Below are 24,005 nucleotides of genomic sequence, written 5' to 3'. Positions count from 1 at the left end.
ACTCAAGTCTGAACTTTTGCCCCTTAATAGTACCTCATCCTATCCTTCTTAGCTGTCCTGGCCACTTGCTTTGTTTTTGATTATTTCATTATGCTGTGTATATCATTCTTAATTTTATGTACATATTTGACTTCCTGGTTACCTTGATGAATTTTCTGCTTCAGTGCTGCCTCTGTATCCACAGGGCAACTCTGGAGTACCTTTGTACCTCCATAATTTCTAGACTGACTGAGTCTGACCTGCTGAAATCCTTTGAGTTTGGAGCCTGAAAGGGAGCTGAGAAAGTTTTACCAAAGGTGGGGTTACCATGAAGCCAATAATGCTTAAGTTCAAAGTTTCACATTTGCATAGGATCCTGGGAGATTCTGGGAACTGTAGAATGTTCTTGTTGGGGAGAGACAGCCAGGATATGGTCAGGAAGGTCAGGAAATATTTCTATATAAGCATTTCTGTTCAAAGAGTTCTTGAGAAAGGAATGTGACTCTCTCAGCCTTCAGAACTTTATGGTAATTTCTTTTCATATTCTAAGTAAATATTTACCTTTGTACCTAATTTTACATTCATAATTTTGTATTCTTATTTTTAGAGATCACCATTCAAATTGTATATGCTTCAGGCCACACAAAATCTGGATCCACCACTGGGTTTTACTAAATGAGATTCTTGGCTGTTTTGCTAGCTCTTATTTCCCTACACTTAGTAAAATACAATTTATACAAGTAAACAGTAAGCAGAATCTAGAGGCTCCCCAAATTATTCTGTAATCATTGCTTTTGTGTCTCTTTTACAAGAGAACTGGAACTGTCACCGAGCCAACCTGGACCTGTTTGCCTGCACACAATGGAAAATCAAGCACTGAAGCACCAGATTTTTATACTGAGAAAGGTTTTTTGCGAGTCAACTGACAAAGAGATAGAAGGAAGTGCTCAAATCTGTCTCTCCAGGCTCACTGAATCCTGCCATAGGGTGATGCCAGGGCTTGATCTTATTGGATCCTAGATTCTGCCATGCAGTATCCACCTCTTAATTCAGTTCTTACTCCTTAGTTCAAGCACTTAGGGTCTGCCTTTTGGTTCATCTTCCTGTTCAGGTTATATATCTTTAAGCTGGGGGTCCACAGCAACTGAAAAACAGCCCATGGCTTCGTTACATAAAAGTTGAACCAGAATGGTCTAATGCAGTTCCAAATCTCCCCTTTATTATGTCCATTCCTCAGTATTGAGGAAAAAGGGGTGACAACCACTGTAGCTACTTCCTGCTGATTAAGCAATAGGCCTTGGTTAGAGAAATGAAATTGTTTAGTGCTCCGGATTATGTTTCAGAAGGAGTTACTTCAACCCAGTTCTAGGACAAAGGAATAAAGAGTTAGCAGCCTGAACATTATTTGTTTCAGAGAACAAGGGAAACAAAGCTCAGATTTTATAGCAAAAGTTTACACCCAGGTCCCCAATCAGTTCTCTTTGTGCAAATAAAGGATTGAAACTTGCAACCTGATTAATTCTTATTGTGTGGTTCAGGTGAGCCCCAAAGGTTCTAGAGATTAAAATGTGTGAGTTTTAGGGGAACAGTATGTGTGTAATCTCTAGTCAGCAGATGGCCACATGGCTGTATTTAAAACTGAGGCTCAGTCTGCTCTCAGGATCCATCTTGAAGGACTGGCTCAAACCTGTTGGCAGATGGCATTGCATCCCATCATGGTGCCAGAATGGCTGACTACCTGCTCTAGGTCCCTCTCGTCCCTTGTAGAGATCCTTGTGTCAGGGCAGTGGCCAATTGAACAACTAGAGTCATTTACCTATGAGAGGTACTCAAGTATGTGCTAAATTTGAACCAAAGTCTCTTGGGTTGTTTGCTCTGGTTTCCAGCTAAAGTGAGTTTAAAGTCTTAAGGATTGAGTCAGCACAATCCTAGTGGGAGTCTCTTTCAGACATCTCTTAAAATAGGCTAGAACAATTTTAAGAAGCAGCCAAATGCTTAGCCCAAATACAAGGAGGATCAGTAATACTTGTTGAGTGAAGCACAGAAGTAATCTTATACTAGGGTTAAGACAGCTGAAAACGTCTGGACATTGGAAATTCCATCCAATAAGTCCAGCTAGGAGGCTTTCTGAAGGTGTCCCTTTCAGAGATTTGACTAGCTTTAAAACCTTGAATGTTCCTGATGCACCTGACTGGAAGTATTTACTCAGATACAGCAGCAAGTGTTAGCGATAGCAGAAACACCATCCTGTGCAGTGAGATGTTAGTCTAAAGCAGTGTGGTTGTCTAGGACTATGCAAGCAAGGCAGTCTAGGGGATCTCTGTTGTGCCCTGATGGCATGAGTGGTAAAGCAGGCAGCTCTATTAACAGTGCAGACAAATTTCTGACCATATATCCATTCTAAACAGAACCTGTTCCAAACCAGGACCTCAGAAACCTTCCTGTGCAGCTCCTTCACTAGAGTTAATCCCTTTCAGCAAACTGCATCCCTGAGAGTGTCTCCAGCTATAATCCATGGGGTCATTGTCAGTGTTGGTGTGTGCCCCAAGACTCTCAGGTAGCTCTTGGAGAGCAGGAGGGGTAGAATTGGTGAGTCTGACTGAGTAGATGGGAATTTGCATAAGAGCTGTTTTTGTGGCCAAATCTCCCGGTGAAGATAACTCAAGTATTATTTTCCCCCCTTTTAGGAGAAGGATATACGGGCCTGGTGGGTTTCTAAGAAGTCCTTTCTCAGGAGATGAATGGGGTCTGAACGGACAAGTAAAAACAAACAAACAAACAAAGAAACAAACAAAAATGTGGTTTCTCCTGACTGGATGAATTCAGAACTCCAGGAAGAGGGTGTTGAATGCCCACCAGGGTTAAAAAAAGACTGAAGAAATGGCCTAGGGCCATGGCAGGCTAAATGCCACTCAGAACTTTGTCATTGGGCTTTTATTATTATTTTAGTCCATTCCACCACCCCAGTGGGTGTTAATAGGCAAAATTTTATAAACATTTTGAATTTTTTGCCCTGTAAAATGAGTTCCTTAGTCACTATAAAGCTCTTGAGAGACTTCCCACGTTGGTATAATTGTTCCAGTAAGGCTGAACTACTGCCATTGCTGTGACCTATCAAGAAGAGAAAACTTTAACTCAATTTGAAAACATACAAATCATAATTAGTACATACTGGTTTCTTTGTGAGGCAGGGAGCTGAATACAATCTTGTTGCCATATTTTAATCGGATCACTCAGTAATGGGAAGTGGCCCATGGAGGCATGCAATAGTTTTCCAGTAGTGTACTGTGGACAGATTTTACACAGATACCAAAGTTATGAACAACCTTGAAGGCATACCTGATGTCTGTGTAAATACTGGCTGTTTTACCTGTGGCTAAAAGACATGACCTAGTAAGTGCATGCAGTTCCACTTATTAGGCAGACTTGGCCTTAGGGAAGACAAGTAGTGGCAGGATTGGGCAAGTTATTACACCAGGTGATGGTCAGGTGAGGATAGAAAGAGAACCTCATGGTTTGCTAGGTGGCTTATGATGTAACTTCAAGAAAACCCTAACAGAGTATAAAACAGACAGTGAGAGGTAGCCCCATAACCATCTTCTCTATGGCTTTTGCAAAGGAAGAGACAGCATCAACTGCTCTGAGACAATGGGTCATAGTATCCTAAAGGTCTAGTTTGTCCCTAATTCTGATATTCCACTAGTTGGTCAGACTTTAAAAGGGGAAATTCCCTGAATGTCCTCAGAACATCCCTAGTCTGGATTGTGAAAAGAGGGTTGAGGGACTCCACTGGGATTTAGTTATAACCAAATATTGGAGGAACTTAGGAAAATTCAGTCTAATCTACAGATAGATGACAAGGACTTGAAGATGGTACACAGAGTTACAATCTAATAAGAGATATACTTTTGCTTTCCTTAGAAGCATAACTTTTTCTCTTCTCAGTGATCACCTGGGAAATCTCAGATTTAGAAACTTTTGCAGCAAGGAGGCCAAACCAAGGCAGGCTTTAGTTTTTATTTACAGTCTTAAGGTTCTTGGGCCTCCCAGGAAGTGAGTTTTCATTCATTCTCTGTAAAGCTGGGAACTCTTGAAGCCAGGCATTTTATGCACATTCTTAGATATGATATTTCAGGCCAATCCTTGGTAATATAATCAGTGTCTCCCATTGTATCTTGCTTAAAAACAGAGAGCAGATATTTTTTTCCTGAGATGGAGTCTTGCTGTCTTGCCCAGGGTGGAGTGCAGTGGCATGATCTTGGCTCACTACAATCTCTGCACCCCAGGTTTAAGTAATTCTCCTACCTCAGCCTCTGGAGTAGCAGAGATTACAGGTGCATGTCACTACACCTGGTTAATTTTTTGTATTTTTTTTTTAGTAGAGACAGTGTTTTACCAGGTTATCCAGGCTAGTCTGATTTGCCCACCTTGGCCTCCCAAAGTGCTGGCATTACAGGCATTAGCCACCACACCTGGCTGAGAGAGCAGATTTTTACTGAACTTACATTATGTAAAAATAAGAATACTCATTAATGGTTTCTAAATTTTGTAGGAATCAAGTTGGGAGAAAAAGCAGGTGCTCCCAGCTTTGTTCACAAAGGATATGTTATCAAATTATTGTAAACTAGAAATAACTTATGACAGAAAATTTCCTAAATCTGGAAAACAAAACATTTAAGTCATAAAAGCATTATGCTTAACAATTACTTAACTTCATGTAATTTTGTTTTGCTCAGTCTTAATTGACAATTTTGGACTATAGCCAATTGCAAGTGCTTCCAGAGAAAAATTTAAGATAATAACTGTGAATGACAAAAACCCAGAACAGCCACAATCAAAGATCTGATGAGAGTTTTTAACTAACTAAGAAATCTAGATATATTGGTAGCAGATAACCAATTTCACATCATGACATATATCCCAAAATATCAGAATTTTAGGAATCTTATGCAATTTTGGAATACCTTCTAATGACACATTTATACAAATATAACTTAAAGGAAATTCAACAGCATTCCTTGTTTGACAGTGCTTCCCATATTATTTGCCAAATAAGCTTAATCATTTAAAATCTCCTCAAGTTGAGAGATACAGCCTTTGAGGCTCTCCAGGGGCCCAGCTGGAAAATTTCAAAATTAATTTTAGGCTAAGAAGCTTGATTTAGGATTTGGATCTTGGGAGAACCTACCAAAGATGTCAAAAAGTTCAAAGTACTTCCTTCAACAGAATCATAGCTCACTGCCAAATAGTAGTTACTCATTTAACCAGAGTGACAATCAAAAGACTTAAAAAGCAATACAGAAAGCTACATGAATATAAAAACCTTAACCCTTTTAAACCTCAGTCTTCCTAAGCAACCTTTGTTTCCTAGGCCAGTTACTTTGAACAGGGGAATACATTTAGTAACAGCATAGGAAGTCCTGGTTACATGAAATAATTCAGACATTTAAGTCCTAGTTACAGGAAACAATGCAGTCATATCAATACAGAACTAATTTATACTGGAATAAAATATTACTTTTCTAGACCTGCAAGATAAACATGAAACCAGAGGAACTAGACAGTTCTCAGGAAGAAATGTGGCAGAAGAGAAACTTATTTGTAATTCAAAAAATGGTTGTTAAAGAAATAGACTTTTGGAATTAAAACCAAAAACCTCTTGCAATCTTACCAAAAGCAAATTAATGACTTAACACTCTCTTATTATTTTAACATAGAGGACCAAAATGATAAGTTCTGTGTTTTAATATCAAAATTCAATCGTTAGAAAAACTGTTAAAATTTTCTTTTAATTATATCCTACTTAATCACACCCCAAATTTCTTTCTTAAAACTTCTATTAACCTTTTCATGACTTACTCAGACCATCTATGACATGCCTGGACTTTCTACCTTTTCCTATACTTTTTCTTAAATAACCAGTCATTTTACTTTAGGACAAAGATTTACTACATAAGATTCCTTCTTACACAAAATTATTCTCTTTTCTTCATATCCCTAACTTTCTTACATGACCATCTCCCCTTACTTCTGGTTCCTTTTTATCTTGTTTCTATTTCCTTTCTAAATCCACATTTTGAAGCTCCTTTTAAATAACCTCCAAATTAGACAAACAATTATTTTTCTCACTGAAGAACATAGTTTGTTTCTTATAATTTTTTTCTTGTTAAAAACACACCTTGCCAGGTGCAGTGGCTCACACCTGTAACCCAGCACTTTGGGAGGCCAAGGCATATGGATCACAAGGTTAGGAGTTCAAGACCAGCCTGACCAATATGTTGAAACCCCATTTCTACTAAAAATACAAAAAAATTATCCAGGTGTGGTGGCGGGCACCTGTAATCCCAGCTACTTGAGAGGCTGAAGCAGGAGAATTTCTTGAATCTGGGAGGCGAGGTTGCAGTGAGCCAAGATCATGTCACTGGACTCTAGCCTGGGCAACTCTGTCAAAAAAAAAAAAAAAAGAAAGAAATCTTGAATTGCCTATTGTATATCAGTTTTTGTAAATTAGAATCATTTTATGATTATTAGAAAAGCATGTTTTCTTATAGCATAATTTTTAGGGACCCAAACATATTTAGTCTTTCTATTAAATTTAAGAAGTCAAGGAGAGACCTAATTTTGGTCCTTTCATGGCCACCATTTTGTCACCAAGTCAACTGGGTCAATTTGCCTGCACACAATGGAAATCCAAACACCAAAACACGAGGTTTTTACACTGAGAAACGTTTTTGTGAGTTAACTAACAAGGAGACAAAAGGAAATGCTCAAATACATCTCCCTAAGCTGGGGGGCTGGTCATCTTTTTTTTTTNTTTTTAATAAGCATAGGGTAATGAGTGTGCTCTTATTAAATTTCGCAATGACATGATGCCAGGGAGCATGATCTTATTGGATCCTACCATGGAGTATGTCAGGGCTCAGTCTGATTGGATCCTGGATCCTGACATTGGATCCAGGGAGATCCTGATTGGATCCTGGATCCACCTCCTAATTCAGTACTTACTACTCAGTCCAAGCACTAGGTTCTGCCCATGGTTGCATGCTTGGTTTATCAGCAAGCCTTTATGGAAAGCCTACTATGTGTGATGAAGGTACTGGTCCAGGTGTTTTATGGGTACATTAAATTCAACTTAGAGTCATTTGAAACTAATTGCCTTAACAGTGAAGTACTTTTAGTTCCTTGAATCATCCTGAAACCATCCCCTGCCCACATCTGTGGAAAATTTGTCTTCCACAAAATGGTCCCTGGTGCCAAAAAGGTTTTGGACTGCTGTAGTAAGGTATACCTGGAGTTTTCTTCACAGCACTTACTACTTTCTGATTTGTTTGTCTATCTGTCTTTCCGTTGTCTCCTTCACTAAATTGTCAGTTCCATAATGGCTGGGATTTTATTATGTTTATTGCTCTATTCCCATTACCTGGAACAATGCCTGGAATCCAATCAATTCTTAGATAATGTGTGTCAAATAGATGTGTTGACATATGAATCTGTTTGACCCAATATCATCTATACTTTCTAAAAGTATGAATACAGGCCAGGCATAATGGCTTATGCCTGTAATCCCAGCACTTTGGGAGGCCAAAGTGGGAGGATTGCTTGAGCCTAGAAGTTTGAGACTAGCTTAGCAATATGGCAGAACCCTGTCTCCCCAAAAAACACAAAAATTGGCCAGGCATGGTGGCACACATCTATAGTCCTAGCAATTAGGGAGGCTGAGGTAGGAGTATCACTTCAGCCCAGGAGGTTGAGGATGTAGTGAGTTGTGAGCATGCCACTGCATTCCAGCCTGGGCAGCAGAGTGAGACCCTGTGACAAAAATGAATGAATGAATGAATGATTGAATGAATGAATGAATAAGTGAAAGTATGATTATATGGAAAGGACATGTTATATGTTATTAAGTTTTAAGGAACACAATATGAAATTATATACAGTTTCGACTTAGGTTTAAAAAAAAATCAAGCCTTTGCATATGTTCATTTAGTCATTCATTCCTGGAAAAAAAAAAAAGTCTTAAGCATCTCCTGTTTGTCCATGCTGGGCTAAAGTGATCTAACTCAGTTTACAGTTTTATAGGAAGACAGATCATGAAACAACAGTAAATGAATGATACCCTTCTCTTCACTCACTGCTCTCTAGCCATATTGATCTTTCAATTTCTCTAAGTTAGCAAGCTCTTACCTGTGCACATTTTACTGTCTTAACAGTGCTTCTTGTATTATAAAGCTGGAGATTATGTATTTATAAGTATAGTTATCTCCCCGATATTTCTGTCTCTATATTGTATGTTCTGTGAGGGGAGAAATCATGATACCATTTAATCGTCAATACCTAGCTCAATGCCCAATACATAGTAGGTATTCAGTAAACATTTCTTGGGCAAATGAATGAATAGGTAATTAGAGAAAGTATATAGTAGAAACACTTTATCGAATCTAATGGAAGTTAGTGGAAATTTCCCCACAGAAGTGAATTTTAAGCTCAACTCTGAAGAATGAGGAGGAATTAGCAAGTGAAGAAGAACAGACAGAGTGTTCTGGAGCTAAAGCTTAGATATTATCCTAAAGGCAAGAGAAGAGTTTTAAACAAAAAAAGTAGCACTATCAAACTTCCATTTTTCAGTGTTGTTAGGAACAGTCTAGAGGGGCAGTGCTGGAGCCAGAGAGGTTGGTTGGGAGGCTTTAATAATAGATGGTGGTAGTCTCATTTGGGTTCTTGGCAGTGGAGAAAGGGAGAAGTGGATGTGTTTGAGACATTTTTAGAAGGCAGAATAACTGATTGGGGATAGTGAAGGAAAAGGAAGAGTTAGTATGATTCCAAGATTCTGCTTTACAATTGAGAGGATCCTTGGGCCATTGATGGAGACTAGGGCCTCAGAGGGAAGAGGTATCTGAGGAGTAAAGAACCTGAGGTACCCTGGAGACCTATCTAAATGAGGGCTAAGCATTAAGGACTTGGTTATGTAGGTGAATATTCTGGGTATAGATACTTAAAAAACGCCTTGAAAAAATCAAAATGTTAATAACATTGGGACACAAGTTATATTAAATTTTTTTATTATTAAGTTTTAGTTTTCATTATTAGTATATTTTTGTGAAGGAAAATAATAAACTAAAAAATTATATTAGCATGGAAAAAGCAACATGAAAAAAAAAAAAACAACAACAAAGAACCAAAAGTTAATACCTTCTTTAGGCAAAATGTGGGCTACACCCAGTAAAAATAAATGATTGGTCCTAATGAGAAGCCTATTGTGAAATGAGTTCAACATTAGCCTGTGTGCATGGGGATGAGTCATCTGAAAATTTAAACTTATGGTTCAAAGAGGGCCTGCTAGAGGGAGTGACTGTCATTTATTCATCCATGTATCCTTAGGACTCAGCACAGTGCCTTCACCTAGCAATAGCTCAAGTGATAGCTATGATTTGAGATTTGTTATTAACACATTAATTTTATTTATATCACTATTCAACATTGAAGTTTTATACAATGTTATACAATGATCTAATCTATGTCATCTTGGGTTTTAGGTAGATTGGGGTCAACTGGACTATTTAGTTGTTGACATGCCACCAGGAACTGGAGATGTGCAGTTATCAGTCTCACAGAACATTCCTATAACAGGTAAATCTTAAAAGTTTAAAATAGTTTGTCATTTTTTTTGATGTCTTTTTATTGCTATACCAAAAAAACTCCATGCCAGGGAAATATTTTGTCTTAAAAATATTCATTCACTTATAAATTTTTCATTAGAGATCAGAAGCATAAATTAAATTTTTCAAAATATTGCCAGAATACGTATATTTATAAAACCATGACATTTTTGTTACTAGGAAGAGTGGAGTCTCTGGTTTTTGTTGTTCTTGGGAGAAGAAATTCGCCCAAGAGGCAACTTTAGCACAAAGAACATGGAATTTATTGAAGAAAGTACATGCCAAGAGAGGAGCAGGCTGGAAAAGCAGCAGTAGTAGCAGCAAGGGTTAAGTAGATAGTATGCTCTGAAAGAGGAGGCAGAGCGAGCTGCTTGTAAGAAAATGACACAGCAGCCCTCTGAGTTTAACATTGCAGTTTTCCTTCTGTTAGACTCTTTCTTTAAGTTCCTGCCTGTCTCAAGTCTCTGCCTTTGTCTTTGGCTAGTTTCCTGCCTCTGCCTTAAGTCTCTACCTTGTCCCTGCCTTGTCCCTGCCTAGTTCCTGCCACAGTTTTGTGGGATTCTGTTACAGGTGATCCCCATGTATGTGCCTGGTGTTGGCTATGAAGCCTACTTAATGGCAGTGTTGCTCATTACTGCCACCCCAGGAAGGTCTTATAGCAGTTGAATATGTACTTATGCCTGCATATCTCTTAGAAATTTCCCCTCTGCCCTCTTTCCCTCTTTATCAGTATGTAGCTAGTTACATTCTGACAGGTTAACTGCAGAATGAGCAATTATGGGTCTCCTAAGGGGCATTTCAGGGTGTTTCTTTCTGCATAAGCATTTCCCTTCCTCTCTGTTCATATCTAGCATGCAGCTTTTGGGTGGTTTTTGGGATGTGAGATTTTCTAGTCTTACTTTTCTCAGGGCTCTCTCTCCAACTCATTTCCAGCTATCTGTCTGCTCTAACACTTCAAAAAGGTGGTAGCATAAATCTGTGTTCCAAGAAAGCAGTAGCCTTTAAGTATTTTTCTGGCAGAACATGATTGGTTCACTGCTGTGCAACACTTACACCACTGGCATGTAACAGACACTTGGTAAATATTTATTGAATGAACACTAAATAGGGAAAAATATTAGGAAAATTGGCTTTTTGATAAATACAACTATGAGATAATTTTATAGTCTGCTAATTAATATTAAAGTTAAGAGAGAAATAACATACAGGTATTGATCGACTTACCACCTATGCAACTTACGACCATTCGACTTTACGACCACAATCGCTAGCCACGACTGCTTCGCGTCTGGCAGTGCAAACGTTGCCCAGCTGGGTGTACGACAGTGCAGACCAGCTTCCGGCAGCACTACCATCTCCGCGTGCACCATTTCAACTGTACATATAGCCTACTCAACTTATGACCAAATCGTGTTACGACTGGTCCACAGTCCCAACCGTGGTTGTAAGTCAAGCACTAGCTGTAATAGCTTATATCAAATATAATGCTTCAGTATGATAGAGCTTATCTTTTTTATGATATGGAATTTAAATATTAGTATAGTAGTTACTTTTTATATTGAATCTGTTTCTAAAGATTTCACTAGAGAAATAGTTGCAAATCTCTCATATATAAAGGATTTATGGGAAAATAATGGAATTTTAAAATATTTTTGCATAACCAGTAATATACTGGTTACAAAATAATATCATTGACATCTAAGGATCAAAAGGTTTAGAATATAAGTTTTTGACAAAATATACATGTTGTTTAGAAATATCAATATAACCTAATTAAAAGAGATACTTTTAATGTTTTCATATATTTGTAATCTTAATGGGGTCTGAGACTTTTATCCTTTTTTATTATACTTTAAGTCCTGGGGTATATGTGCAGATCTTGAAGGATTGTTACATAGGTATACACATGCCATGATGGTTTGCTGCCTCCATCCCCCTGTCACTTACATTAGGTATATCTCCTAATGTTATCCCTCCCCAATCTCCCCACTCCCTCCTATCCCTCCCCTATCCCACCACACCCCAACAGACCCCAGTGTGTGATGTTCCCCTCCCTGTGTGCAAGTGTTCTCATTGTTCACCATCCACTTATGAGTGAGAACATGCACTCTTTTGTTTTCTGTTTTGTCAGTGTACTGAGAATGATAGTTTCCAGATTCATCCATGTCCCTGCAAAGGATGTGAACTCATCCCTTTTTATGGCTGTATAGTATTCCATGGTGTATATGTGCCACATTTTCTTTATCTAGTCTGTCATTGATGGGCGTTTGGGTTGGTTCCAAGTCTTTGCTAGGATAAACAGTGCCACAATGCACATACCTGTGCACATGTCTTTATAATAGAATGATTTATAATCCTTTGGGTGTATGCCCAGTAATGGGATTGCTTGGTCAAATGGAATTTCTATTTCTAGGTCCTTGAGGAATCGCCACACTGTCTCCCACAATGGTTGAACTAATTTACACTCCCACCAACAGTGTAAAAATGTTCCTATTTCTCCACATCCTCTCCAGCATTTGTTGTCTCCAGATTTTTTCATGATTGCCATTCTAACTGGTGTGAGATGGTATCTCAATGTGGTTTTGATTTGCATTTCTCTAATGACCAGTGATGATGAGCTTTTTTTCATATGTTTCTTGGCCTCATAAATGTCTTCTTTTGAAAAGTGTCTGTTATATCCTTTGCCTGCTTTTTGATGGTTTTGTGTTTATTTAGTTTTGTTTCAGTTCTTTGTAGATTCTGGATATTAGCCCTTTGTCAGATGGATAGATTGCAAAAATTTCTTCCCATTATGTTGGTTGCCAGTTCACTCTAATGATAGTTTCTTCTGCTGTGTAGAAGGTTTTAAGTCTAATTAGATCCCATTTGTCTATTTTGGCTTTTGTTGCCATTGCTTTTAGTGTTTTAGTCATGAAGTCCTTACATATGCCTATGTCCCGAATGGTATTGCCTAGGTTTTTTTCTAGGGTTTTTATGGTGTTAGGTCTTATGTTTACACTTTTAATCCATCTGGGGTTAATTTTTGTATAAGGTGTAAAGAAGGGGTCCAGTTTCAGCTTTCTGTGCATGGCTAGCCAGTTTCCCCAACACTATTCATTAAACAGGGAATCTTTTCCTCATTGCTTGTTTTTGTCATGTTTGTCAAAGATCAGATGGTTGTAGATGTGCAGTGTTACTTCCGAGGGCTCTGTTCTGTTCCATTGGTGTGTATGTCTGTTTTTGTACCAGTACCATGCTGTTTTGATTACTGTAGCCTTGTAGTATACTTTGCGGTGAGGTAGCATGATGCCTCCAGCTTTGTTCTTTTTGCTTAGGATTGTCTTGGCTACGCGGGCTCTCTTTTGGTTTCATATGAAGTTTAAGGTGGTTTTTTTCCAGCTCTGTGAAGAAAGTCAATGGTAGCTTGATGAGGATAGCATTGAATCTATAAATTACTTTGGGCAATATGGCCATTTTCACAATATTGATGCTTCCTAACCATGAGCATGGTATGTTTTTCCATCTGTGTGTGTCCTCTCTTATTTCCTTGAGCAGTGGTTTGTAGTTCTCTTTGAAGAGGTCCTTCACATCCCTTGTTCGGTGTATTCCTACGTATTTTATTCTCTTTCTAGTAATTATGAATGGGAGTTCACTCACAATGTGGCTCTCTGTTTGTCTGTTATTGGTGTATAGGAATGCTTGTGATATTTCCACATTGATTTTGTATCCTAAGACTTTGCTGAAGTTGCTTATCATCTTAAGGAGATTTTGGGCTGAGATGATTGGGTCTTGTAAATATACAATCATGTCGTCTGCAAATAGAGACAATTTGACTTTCTCTTTTTCTAATTGAATATGCTTTATTTCTTTTTCTTGCCTGATTGCTCTGGCTAGAACTTCCAATACTATGTTGAATAGGAATGGTGAGAGAGGCCACCCTTGTGTAGTGCCGGTTTTCAAAGGGAATGCTTCCAGGTTTTGCCTATTCAGTATAATATTGAGTGTGGGTTTGTCGTAAATAACTTTTATTATTTTCAGTACGTTCCATTGATACCTAGTTTATTGAGAGTTTTTAGCATAAAGGTCTTTTAAATTTTGTCAGAGGCCTTGTCTGCATCTATTGACATAATCATGTAGTTTTTGTCATTGGTTCTGTTTATGTGATAGATTACGTTTATAGATTTGCGTATGTTGAACCAGCCTTGCATCCTCAGAATGAAGCCAACTTGATTGTGATAGATAGGCTTTTTGATGTGCTGTTGCATTCAGTGTGCCAGTATTTTATTTAAGATTTTTACATTGATGTTCATCATGGATATTTTCCTGAAATTTTCTTTTTTAGTTGTGTCTCTACTGGGTTTTGGTATCAGGATGATGTTGGTCTCAGAAAATGAGTTAGGGAGGATTCCCTCTTTCTGTATTGTTTGGAATAGTTTCAGAAGTCGTGGTACCAGCTCCTTTTTGTATATCTGGTTGAATTCAGCTGTGAACCTGTCTGGGCCTGGACTTTTTTTGGTTGGTAGGCTATTAATTGCTGCCTCAATTTCAGACCTTGTTATTGGTCTATTCAGGGACTCGACTTCTTCCTGGTTTAGTCTCGGGAGGGTATAAGTGTCCAGGAATTGAACCATTTCTTATAGATTTACTGGTTTATATGCATAGAGTTGTTTGTAGTAATCTCTGAGGATAGTTTGTATTTCTGTGGAATCAGTGGTGATATCCCCCTTATCATTTTTTATTGCATCTATTTGATTCTTCTTTTTTTTTTTTTATTAGCCTGGCTAGTGGTCTATTTTGTTGATCTTTTCAAAAAACCAGCTACTGGATTTGCTGATTTTTTAAAGGGTTTTTTGTGTCTCTATCTCCTTCAGTTCTGCTCTGATCTTAGTTATTTCTTGTCTTCTGCTAGCTTTTGAATTTGTTTGATCTTGCTTCTGTGGTTTTTTAAATTGTGATGATAGGGTGTTGATTTTAGATCTTTTCTCACTTCTCATGTGGGCATTAAGTGCTATGAATTTCCCTCTAGACACTGCTTTAAATGTGTCCCAGAGATTCTGATATGTTGTATCTTCATTCTCATTGGTTTCGAAGGGCATCTTTATTACTGCTTTCATTTCATTATTTATCCAGTAGTCATTCAGGAGCAGGTTGTTCATCTTCCATGTAATTGTGCAGTTTTGAGTGAGTTTCTTAATCCTGAGTCTAATTTGATTGCACTGTGGTCTGAGAGACTGGTTGTTTTGACTTCATTGTTTTGCATTTGCTGAGGAGTTATTTACTTCCAATGGTGTGGTCAATTTTACAGTAAGTGTGATGTGGTGATGAGAAGAATGTATATTCTGTTGATTTGGGGTCAAGAGTTCTGTAGATGTCTATTAGGTCTGCTTGGTCCAGATCTGTGTTCAAGTCCTAGATATCCTTGTTAATTTTCTGTCTTGTTGATCTGTCTAATATTGACAGTAGAGTGTTAAAGTCTCCCACTATTATTGTGTGGGAGTCTAAGTCTCTTTGTAGGTCTTTAAGAACTTGCTTTATGTATCTGGGTGCTCCTGTATTGGGTGCATATATATTTAGGACAGTTAGCTCTTCTTGTTGAATTGTTGCTTTTACCATCATGTAATGCCCTTCTTTGTCTCTTTTGATCTTTGTTTGTTTAAAGTCCATTTTATCAGAGACTAGGATTGCAACTCGGGCCTTTTTTGCTCCTATTTGCTTGGTAAATATGCCTCCATCACTTTATTTTGAGCCTATGTGTGTTTTTGCACATGAGATAGGTCTCCTGAATATAGCACACTGATGGGTCTTATCCAATTTGCCAGTCTGTGTCTTTTGATTGGGGCATTTAGCCCCTTTACATTTAAGGTTAATATTGTTATGTGTGAATTTGATCCTGCCATTTTGATACTAGCTGATTGTTTTGCCTGTTAGTTGATGCAGTTTCTTCCTTCTGTCCATGGTCTTCACCATTTGGTACATTTTTGCAGTGGCTGATACTGTTTGTTCCTTTCCGTGTTTAGTACTTCTTTAAGGACCTCTTGTAAGGCAGGCATGGTCGTGATGAAATCTCTCAGCAATTGCTTGTCTGTAAAGGATTTTTATTTCTTCTTCACTTATGAAGCTTAGTTTGGCTGGATATGGAATTCTGGATTGAAAGTTCTTTTCTTTAAGGATGTTGAATATTGGCCCCCACTCTCTTCTGGCTTGCAGGGTTTTTGCGGAGAGATCCGCTGTGAGTCTGATGGGCTTCCCTTTGTGGGTGACCCAGCCTTTCTCTCTGGTTGGCCTTAGCAATTTTTCTTTCATTACAACCCTGTTGGATCTGATGATTATGTGCCTTGGGGTTGCTCTTCTTGAGGAATATGTTTGTGATGTTCTCTGTATTTTCTGGATTTGAATGTTGGCCTGCCTTCCTAGGTTGGGGAAGTTCTCCTGGATAACATCCTGAAGAGTGTTTTCCAGCTTGGATTCATTCTCCCGTCACATTCAGGTACACTAATCAAGCGTAGATTAGGTCTTTTCACATAATCTCATATTTGTTGGAGGCTTTGTTCATTTCTTTTCACTCTTTTTTCTCTAATCTTACCTTCTCATTTTAGTTCATTGAGTTGCTCTTCAATCTCTGATATCCTTTCTTCCACTTGATTGATTCGGCTATTGAAACTTGTATATGCTTCGAGAAGTTCTTGTGCTGTGTTTTTCAGCTCCATCAAGTCGTTTATGTTCTTCTCTAAGCTGTTTATTCTCATTAGCATTTCATCTAACCTTTTTTCATGGTTCTTAGTTTCTTTGCATTGGGATAGAACATGTTCCTTTAGCTCAAATAAGTTTGTTATTACCCACCTTGTGAAGCCTGCTTCTGTCATTTCATCAAACTCACTCTCCATCATGTTTTGTTCCCTTGCTAGTGAGGAGTTATGATCCCTTGGAGGAGGAGAGATGTTCAGGGTTTTGGTGATTTCACCCTCAAACAGGTAAACTGATGTTGCATAAGCAGTTTTTTTTTTTTTTTCCATTTAGTTTTCTTTAAGCCCCTTTGGACACCATTTGTGATTAAATTACCCTATTTTTGTTCATATTTGTACTCCAACAGCAGCATAGTATATAGATAGAGGTTAAGATTTTCTTCCCCTTTCTTTCTTATATCCTGCAATTAAAGCAGTATATTTCTTTTTTCTTTTCTTCTGATGAAGAGTCTGCCATGTGACAGGCAGTTAATATTATATGAGACTAAGACACAGTCTTTTTTTTGTTGTGGTGGTAAAATATGCAGAACAGTTAAGTAGTAATTTTTACATTAAAGGAAGACCAAGCAAGAAAATATATTTTAAAAGATTGCATTAATGCCAGGTGTGGTGGCTCATACCTATAATCCTAGCATTTTAGGAGGTGGAGGCAGGAGGATTGCTTGAGCCCAGGAGTTCAATACCAGCCTGGGCTATGTAACAAGATCCCATCTGTACAAAAGAATACAAAAACAAAAAAGAAAAAAAATTATCTGTTAGGGTAGTGGTGGAGTGCACCTCTGGTCCCAGCCACAGGAGGCTGAGGCAGGAGGATCACTTGAGCCCAGGAAGTCAAGGCTGCAATGACCTGTGTTCATGCCATTGCACTCCAGCCTGGGTGATAGAGTAAGACCCTATCTCAAAAATAAATGAAAGTTAAGAAAAGATTTCATTAAACAAAAGTTACAATTTATTTTATGATTTATTAATAAACTATTGTATCAACAAATTTTGATTCATATGCAAGGTAAATGCCCAACACTGTAGAGGAGACAAGTATAAGTAAATCAGTCTATTCCCTAGACAAGAGTTCCTTACCTTTTTTGACCTTCAGACTTTTTTTGAGAATTTGATGCAAACTATGGATTTTCTCCAGGAAAATGTATTTATATATGGTATACAGAAGCACTACTTTTGTATTTAATTTTAGGAAGTGTACAGTCCTCAGGTTAAAAGCCCCAGGTCTAATAGATAGAGCAAGGTGAGGAGCGGGAGAGACTGGCTGGTAAGAAAAGAACATGTATGACTATAGCCTACAGTATGAGAAGAGCGTATGGGTGATCTAAACCCAGGATATGGGGTTTCAAAGGAGGAGACTGTGAGATTAAGGGGGACACAAAAGATTTCATTGAGATGGACCTTGGAGAATAAATATGATACGTTGTAGAGCATTTAGGATTGCTCCATACCTTGCTTTCTTTACTTGTTCTTTAATAATTTAATCAATAAAAAGCACTAATTCTGGCTGGGCACAGTGGCTCACGCTTGCAATCCCAGCACTTTGGGAGGCTGAGGTGGGTGGATCAGAAGTTCCAGACCAGCCTGGCGAACACAGTAAAACCCCATCTCTGCTAAAAATACAAAAATTAGCTGGGCATGGTGGCAGGTGCCTGTAATCCCAGCTACTGGAGAGGCTGAGGCAGGAGAATTGCTTGAACACAGGTGGTGGAGGTTGCAGTAACCTGAGATCCTGAGATCGTGCCACTGCACTCCAGCCTGGGTAATAGAGAGAGACTCCAGACTTCATCTCAAAAAAAAAAAAAAAAAGCACTAATTCTTTATGGACAGTAGATTTCTATATGAAATGATACTGTGGTGATTGCCTGTTAATAATAAACTGCCACTGAATGGCAGTCTTTTATATATTAATTTTCAAATTTAATTCTCACAGGTGTTATATATTTTCTTAAATCTAGGAAGGGTTTAGTAACTTTCATAAGATAACACAGTTATAGTAGATCATAGCTAAGTTTCATATTCATTCTGACAGAGTTTAAAGCTCATGCTATTGACCTGCATATCAAGCTGGCCTAATGTAAAACCCAACAGTGTTTGACTCATTGATTTTTCTGAGTTTAGTCCTAATCCATTAAAACCCATTTAGGTTGAAATTGTTCTAATCTAGGTAATTCCTGATAAAAAATAAATTTATCTGTGAATATACCTAAATTTGTGTACCCCTATAGGGTGAATATCCAACTAGTGGTCTGGATTTGTGCTTACTATATTCAGTAAATTTTTTGAGTCCTAAGAGACTACTTTGGGCCTCTTTAACTCACACATTCCAGGAGAGTTCTGGAGGTAGTCTAAAAGCAGTTTTCTTAATCTTTTAGGAGAATAGCCCCTAAGTGATTCTTGAAGAGACCAGTATTATCTTTGTGCTGATCCGTATACCAGTATTGAATGTATGGCCAGTTTTCAGGCACCCTGGCTCTCTGTATAGAATTGTAGCAGTCAGTGTTAGTACATTCATGTTGTGTTTATTAAGTCAGTATTAAAATGGATAACAATGAAAGACTAGATTTCCTACGTTGAACTTGTATTAATTTTATAATTATAAAAAATTAGCATGCAAGGAAATGCAGATGAACAAAAAAGGGGGAAAAAGTAGCAAACAATAAAAATGTCCTACCAAAAATGATGTTGAGGGGATTTTTGTGGAGCATATGATTGTGTCCATGTGTGTTAAAGTGTGTGTGTTAAAGGGTTGGTTCCTGAGGTTTGGGTTTATTCAGGCCAGTGTCATTTCACAGATAGCATATCTAAAGAGGTGCCAAAATTGATCTAGCTCCCAAGATTTAGAGGGAATGACACCAGCCAGAGAATTGCTGGCCTGGCTGAGTTATGACTTTCATAAATTTACATAACCTGTAACAGCCTGCCATAATCATGTCTGCTCTTTCAGACTTTGCTAAATTATATGTTTTCTAATTATAAACCCAGTTTTTCTTTCCTTATCATTGACTTTAGAACTCTTTTAACATACTCTGTGTTCTTCTACCTTTTATTTCGTCCCATATCCCATAAACAACATAAGCTCTTTAGATTCCCATTTGAGTATCCCTGTAATTTGACCTCTCATTCCTTCCCAGTAAATACCTTCATATAATTTTGGATCTCTCTAGAAAAAACCCTTTGTACTCACTGCTCCTACCTTCCCTTTACTTTTCAGAGTCTCTGTTTTTACAACTCAGTTGATTGTCACTTAGAATGCCTTTCTCCTCAGTCAGTAAGTACTCAAATCCTATGTAATCTTTAAAAAGCTATCTAGCTCAAATGTCTACTCCTTGCCACCTTCCCCAAATTCCCAGTTAGGAATCATTTCCCTTAAACGGAAATCACATAGCATATTATTTGGACCATTCCTATAGCACTTCTGATGTTCTTCATTTAAAACCAATATACCTATGTTATCTTCTCTAGCAGACTGTTAACTTCCTGGAGGGCTAGGCTGTTTTTAATTCATCTTTGTATTTCTCAGGTACCAAACTCAGTGCCTTTCTGTAGCTACTCAGGAAATATTGAATCAATGAATGAGTGTTTTATCTGTGTCTGTATTATCTTCCCAACTAGGCTAGAAGCTGCTTGAGTGCCAAAAATTTTCCTATTTATCATGGTATCTCTTAAAGTACCTTGACCTATAGCTTATGCAATTAATATTAACTGAGTAAATGACAAAGTTAGTCTGACTAGCTATTATTGTTTATGTAAAAAGATTTGTACACCCTTGTCTTTCTTATCATCCTGCTGATTCATTCCTGTGAGCCCTTCCCCTGACTGCTTCTTACACAAGTGTTTTTTTTCTGTGTATATGTTAAAGAAAGCATTTTTTAAGGAAACACATGTTTTATTTTATTCCCCCTCTGAGAGAAAACTACTTTCATTTTAGGTTTTTATTTATGGGATCTTTTTTGCTGTACTGCAGATAATATCCATGTGATCAGTGGATGCCTTTTAGTATTCCCATTGTTTCCATGTGTGGGATGGTAGTGTGTATGTGAGCATTTGCTATTTCATTACTTGCAGGCTCTATATTAATAACTAATGAGAATAACTGGTATTGCTCCACTGTAAGACAATAATTAGAAATTATCTTATTTACTTGCAGTGATGTTTAGTAAGATGCTAAACACCTTTCTGATTCTCTGTCCTTACCAGTAGAAAACTTGCTTAACTCCACAGACTTGTAAGGATCAAATAAGATAATGAATATAAATGCTTCATCTAAATCTATAGTATTTTCTAGAAACTACATGAACACTATCAAAAAGGATTTTTGGGGGCAGGTGGTTAATAGTGAAATGCTGTGAATTAGAACCTTTCTATCAATTTTGCATTTCTATAAGCTTTGTTGAGAATAAAGTAAAATGTTTTATACTTGGAAAGAGACATTCTTTTGGAAAATACGTAGAGGCAGACCTGTCCATACAGAAAGTGTAGTATTCTGAAACAGAATCTTGATATTAGCAAGATGCAAGATATAACTGCCCCCTCAAAAAACCTTTTTTATAGTGTACATGTAGTTTCTAGAAAATACTATACATTTAGATGCAATCTTTACATTCATTGTCTTACTTGATCCTTACAAGTTTGTGGAGTTAAGTTCTCCACAAGTAAGGATGGAGAATCAGAAAGGTATTTAGTTCCTTACTAAATATCACTGCAAGTAAATAAGATAATTTCTAATTAGCAACTCTCTATATGCTCCATCTTGTTATGTAGAATGGATAACCTCATTATAGGCACACCTTGGGAATATCACAGGTTTGGTTCCAGACCACTTCAATAAAGTAAGTATTGTAATCAAGCAAGTCGCACAAACTTTTTGGTTTTTTAGTGAATAGAAAACTTATGTTTACACTATACTGTAGTCTGTGAAGTGTACACAACAGTATTATGTCTTTCAAATATACATTCCTTAATTAGTTTATTGCTAAAAAAAAAAAATGCTAATGGTCATCCAAGCCTTCAGCGGATCATGTTCTTTTTCCTGGCAAAGTGTCTTGCCTCTATGTTCATGACTACTGACTGATCAGGGTGGCAGTTGCTGATAGTTGGAGTGGCTGCAACAATTTCTTAAAATAAGACAACAATGAAGTTTGCTGCATCAACTGACTCTTTCAGGAAAGATAGCATGTGATGCTGTTTGATAGCATTTAACCCATAGTAGAATATCTTTCAAAATTGGACTCAATCTTCTCAAGCCATGCTTCTACTTTATCAACTAAGTGTGTGTAATATTCTAAATCGTTTGCTGTGATTTCAGCAGTGTTCACAGCATCATCCCCAGGAGTAGATTCTATCTCAGTAAACTACTACTCTGAACTTTGACCCAAATCCAGATATGTAGTCATAAATATATTTTCCTCTTTCTAGTCAGAAAAATTAATGATTAATATTCTAAATAAATACTTTGTAAAATGTTTACGTATTTGCCAGAATCTGCCATATAATTAACCTTTTAGAGTACATCTCAGCTGATAAGAAGCCTTTTGAAAGGATTACAAGTTGTGAATTAGCATTTAACCAATAATATTTAATTGTTTAGACTTAAAAATTTACTTTAGAAAATGGGTAGAGAATTCTTGATGGGCTTCTTGAGATAGGCATAATAATTCCATTTATTGGAAACTACACTTTATTTTTTGCTGCTGTTGACATTTCCTTACAGTCAGTAGAGGGAGCACAAGTTTTCTATCAAACCCTTCGTCACAAACTGAAGTGACATCATTAGTGATGGTATAAAGGAAGAAAATTCTAGAATAATTTATATTGGCTCATGTTTCTGGGAAAAATTAAAATTTAACTGGTAGAAAGCCAATAATTATAAAGATAAAATGTAATATCAGGTTTCAGAGACCATATCTTAAAAGATACAGTAACAAGAAAAAAATGACATAATTCCTTTAAAATTCAAAAATCTGGGTTATCAAAGCAAAAATGGGCAAACAGGATCACATCAAGTTAAAAAGCTGCTGCACAGTAAAAGAAACATCAAAGTGAAGAAACAACCCACAAATGGGAGAAAATATTTGCAAACTACCCACCTGACAAGAGATTTATAACCAGAATAGATGAGGAACTGCAACAACTCTATAGGAAAAAAATCTAACAATCTAGTTAAAAAATGGGCAAAAGATCTGAATAGACATTTCTGAAAAGAAGTCACACAATGGCAAACAGGCATATGAAAAGGTGCTCAACATCATTGATAATCAGAGAAATGCAAATCAAAACTACAAAGAGGTATCATCTCACTCCAGTTAAAATGGCTTGTGTCCAAAGTCAAGCAATAAAAATGCTGGCAAGGATTTGAGGAAAAGGGAACACTTGTCACTTTTGATGGGAAGGTAAATTAGTACAACCACTGTGGAGAGCAGTTTAGAGCTTCCTGAAAAAACTAAAAATAGAGCTACCATATTCAGCAGTCCCACTGCTGGGTGTGTACCCAAAAGTAAGGAAATTAGTGTATCAAAGAGATATCTGCACTCCCATGTTTATTGCAGCACTGTTCACAATAGCCAAGATTTGAAAGCAATCTAAATGTCTATCAACAGATTAATGGATAAACAAAATGTGGTATGTATACACAATGGAGTACTATTTAGCCATAAAAAGAATGAGACCCTGTCATTTGCAACAACATGGAAGGAACTGGAGGCCATTATGTTAAGTGAAATAAGCCTGGCACAGAAAGACAAATGTTTCATGTTCTCCCTTATTTGTGGGATCTAAAAATTAAAACAATTGAACTCATGGACATACAGAGTAGTGGATAGTTACCCGAGGTGGAGAAGGGTAGTGGGGTCGTGGGGAGATGGCAATGGCTGATGGGTACAAAAAAATAGTTAAAAAGAGTGAATAAGACCTAGTATTTGATAGCACAACAGGGTGCCTACAGTCAATAATAACTTAATTGTACATTTTAAAATATCTAAAAGTTTAATTGGATTGTTTATAAGATAAAAGATAAGTGCTTGAGGGGCTGGGTACCCCATTTTACATGATGTGGTTATTACACATTGTATGCCTGTATCAGAACATCTCATGGACCCCTTAAATATGTATACCTACCATGTACTCACAAAAATTAAAATAAAATTTTTTAACAATTTGGGTTATGCTAGATTAAGGACTAAATTTAATTTTTGTGGAGGTTCTATTGTTTCTTTATGCATTGTTTTCTTACCATAAATTCTAAAGGTCATTCCAGGGCTATCTGAAATGATTACTTATATGATACACTAAACTTATATGATATACTATACTAACTTTGATATACGATACAGCAAAAGAGATAGTGATTTATGTGTGAGCCAGTTATGTTTTTGTCTTCTCCAACAAGGATTAGAAATTTTTTTTCAGAACAAAACCCAGAGGCTGATTGTATTGTGATTAAGGACTTAGTCCTTAATTAAAAACATATATTGGCTGGGCATGGTGGCTCAAGCCTGTAATCCCAGCACTTTGGGAGGCCGAGGCGGTCAGATCATGTGGTCAAGAGATCGAGACCATCCTGGCCAACATGGTGAAACCCCGTCTCTACTAAAAATACAAAAATTAGATGGGCGTGGTGGCGTGTGCCTGTAGTCCCAGCTACTCGGGAGGC

The 24,005-nt window shown here is 37.4% G+C and overlaps 1 protein-coding gene across 5 annotated transcripts in view; it reads left to right on the top strand.

Moving 5' to 3' along the window:
* The window catches only part of NUBPL (nucleotide binding protein like), a 338,633-nt gene that overhangs the window by 186,577 nt on the left and 128,051 nt on the right, over positions 1-24,005 (top strand). For all 5 annotated transcript variants that reach the window (XM_037733488.1, XM_037733487.1, XM_037733489.1 and 2 more), the window contains one exon: positions 9,513-9,606. In XM_037733488.1, the coding sequence (XP_037589416.1) occupies positions 9,513-9,606 (94 nt within the window). The remainder of the gene's footprint in view (positions 1-9,512; positions 9,607-24,005) is intronic.

This window comes from Cebus imitator, unplaced genomic scaffold (assembly GCF_001604975.1).
Source record: "Cebus imitator isolate Cc_AM_T3 unplaced genomic scaffold, Cebus_imitator-1.0 Scaffold532, whole genome shotgun sequence".
Taxonomy (NCBI): Eukaryota; Metazoa; Chordata; class Mammalia; order Primates; family Cebidae; genus Cebus; species Cebus imitator.
Note: the sequence above shows the minus strand (reverse complement) of the source record. Positions and strands in the feature narration are given on the sequence as shown.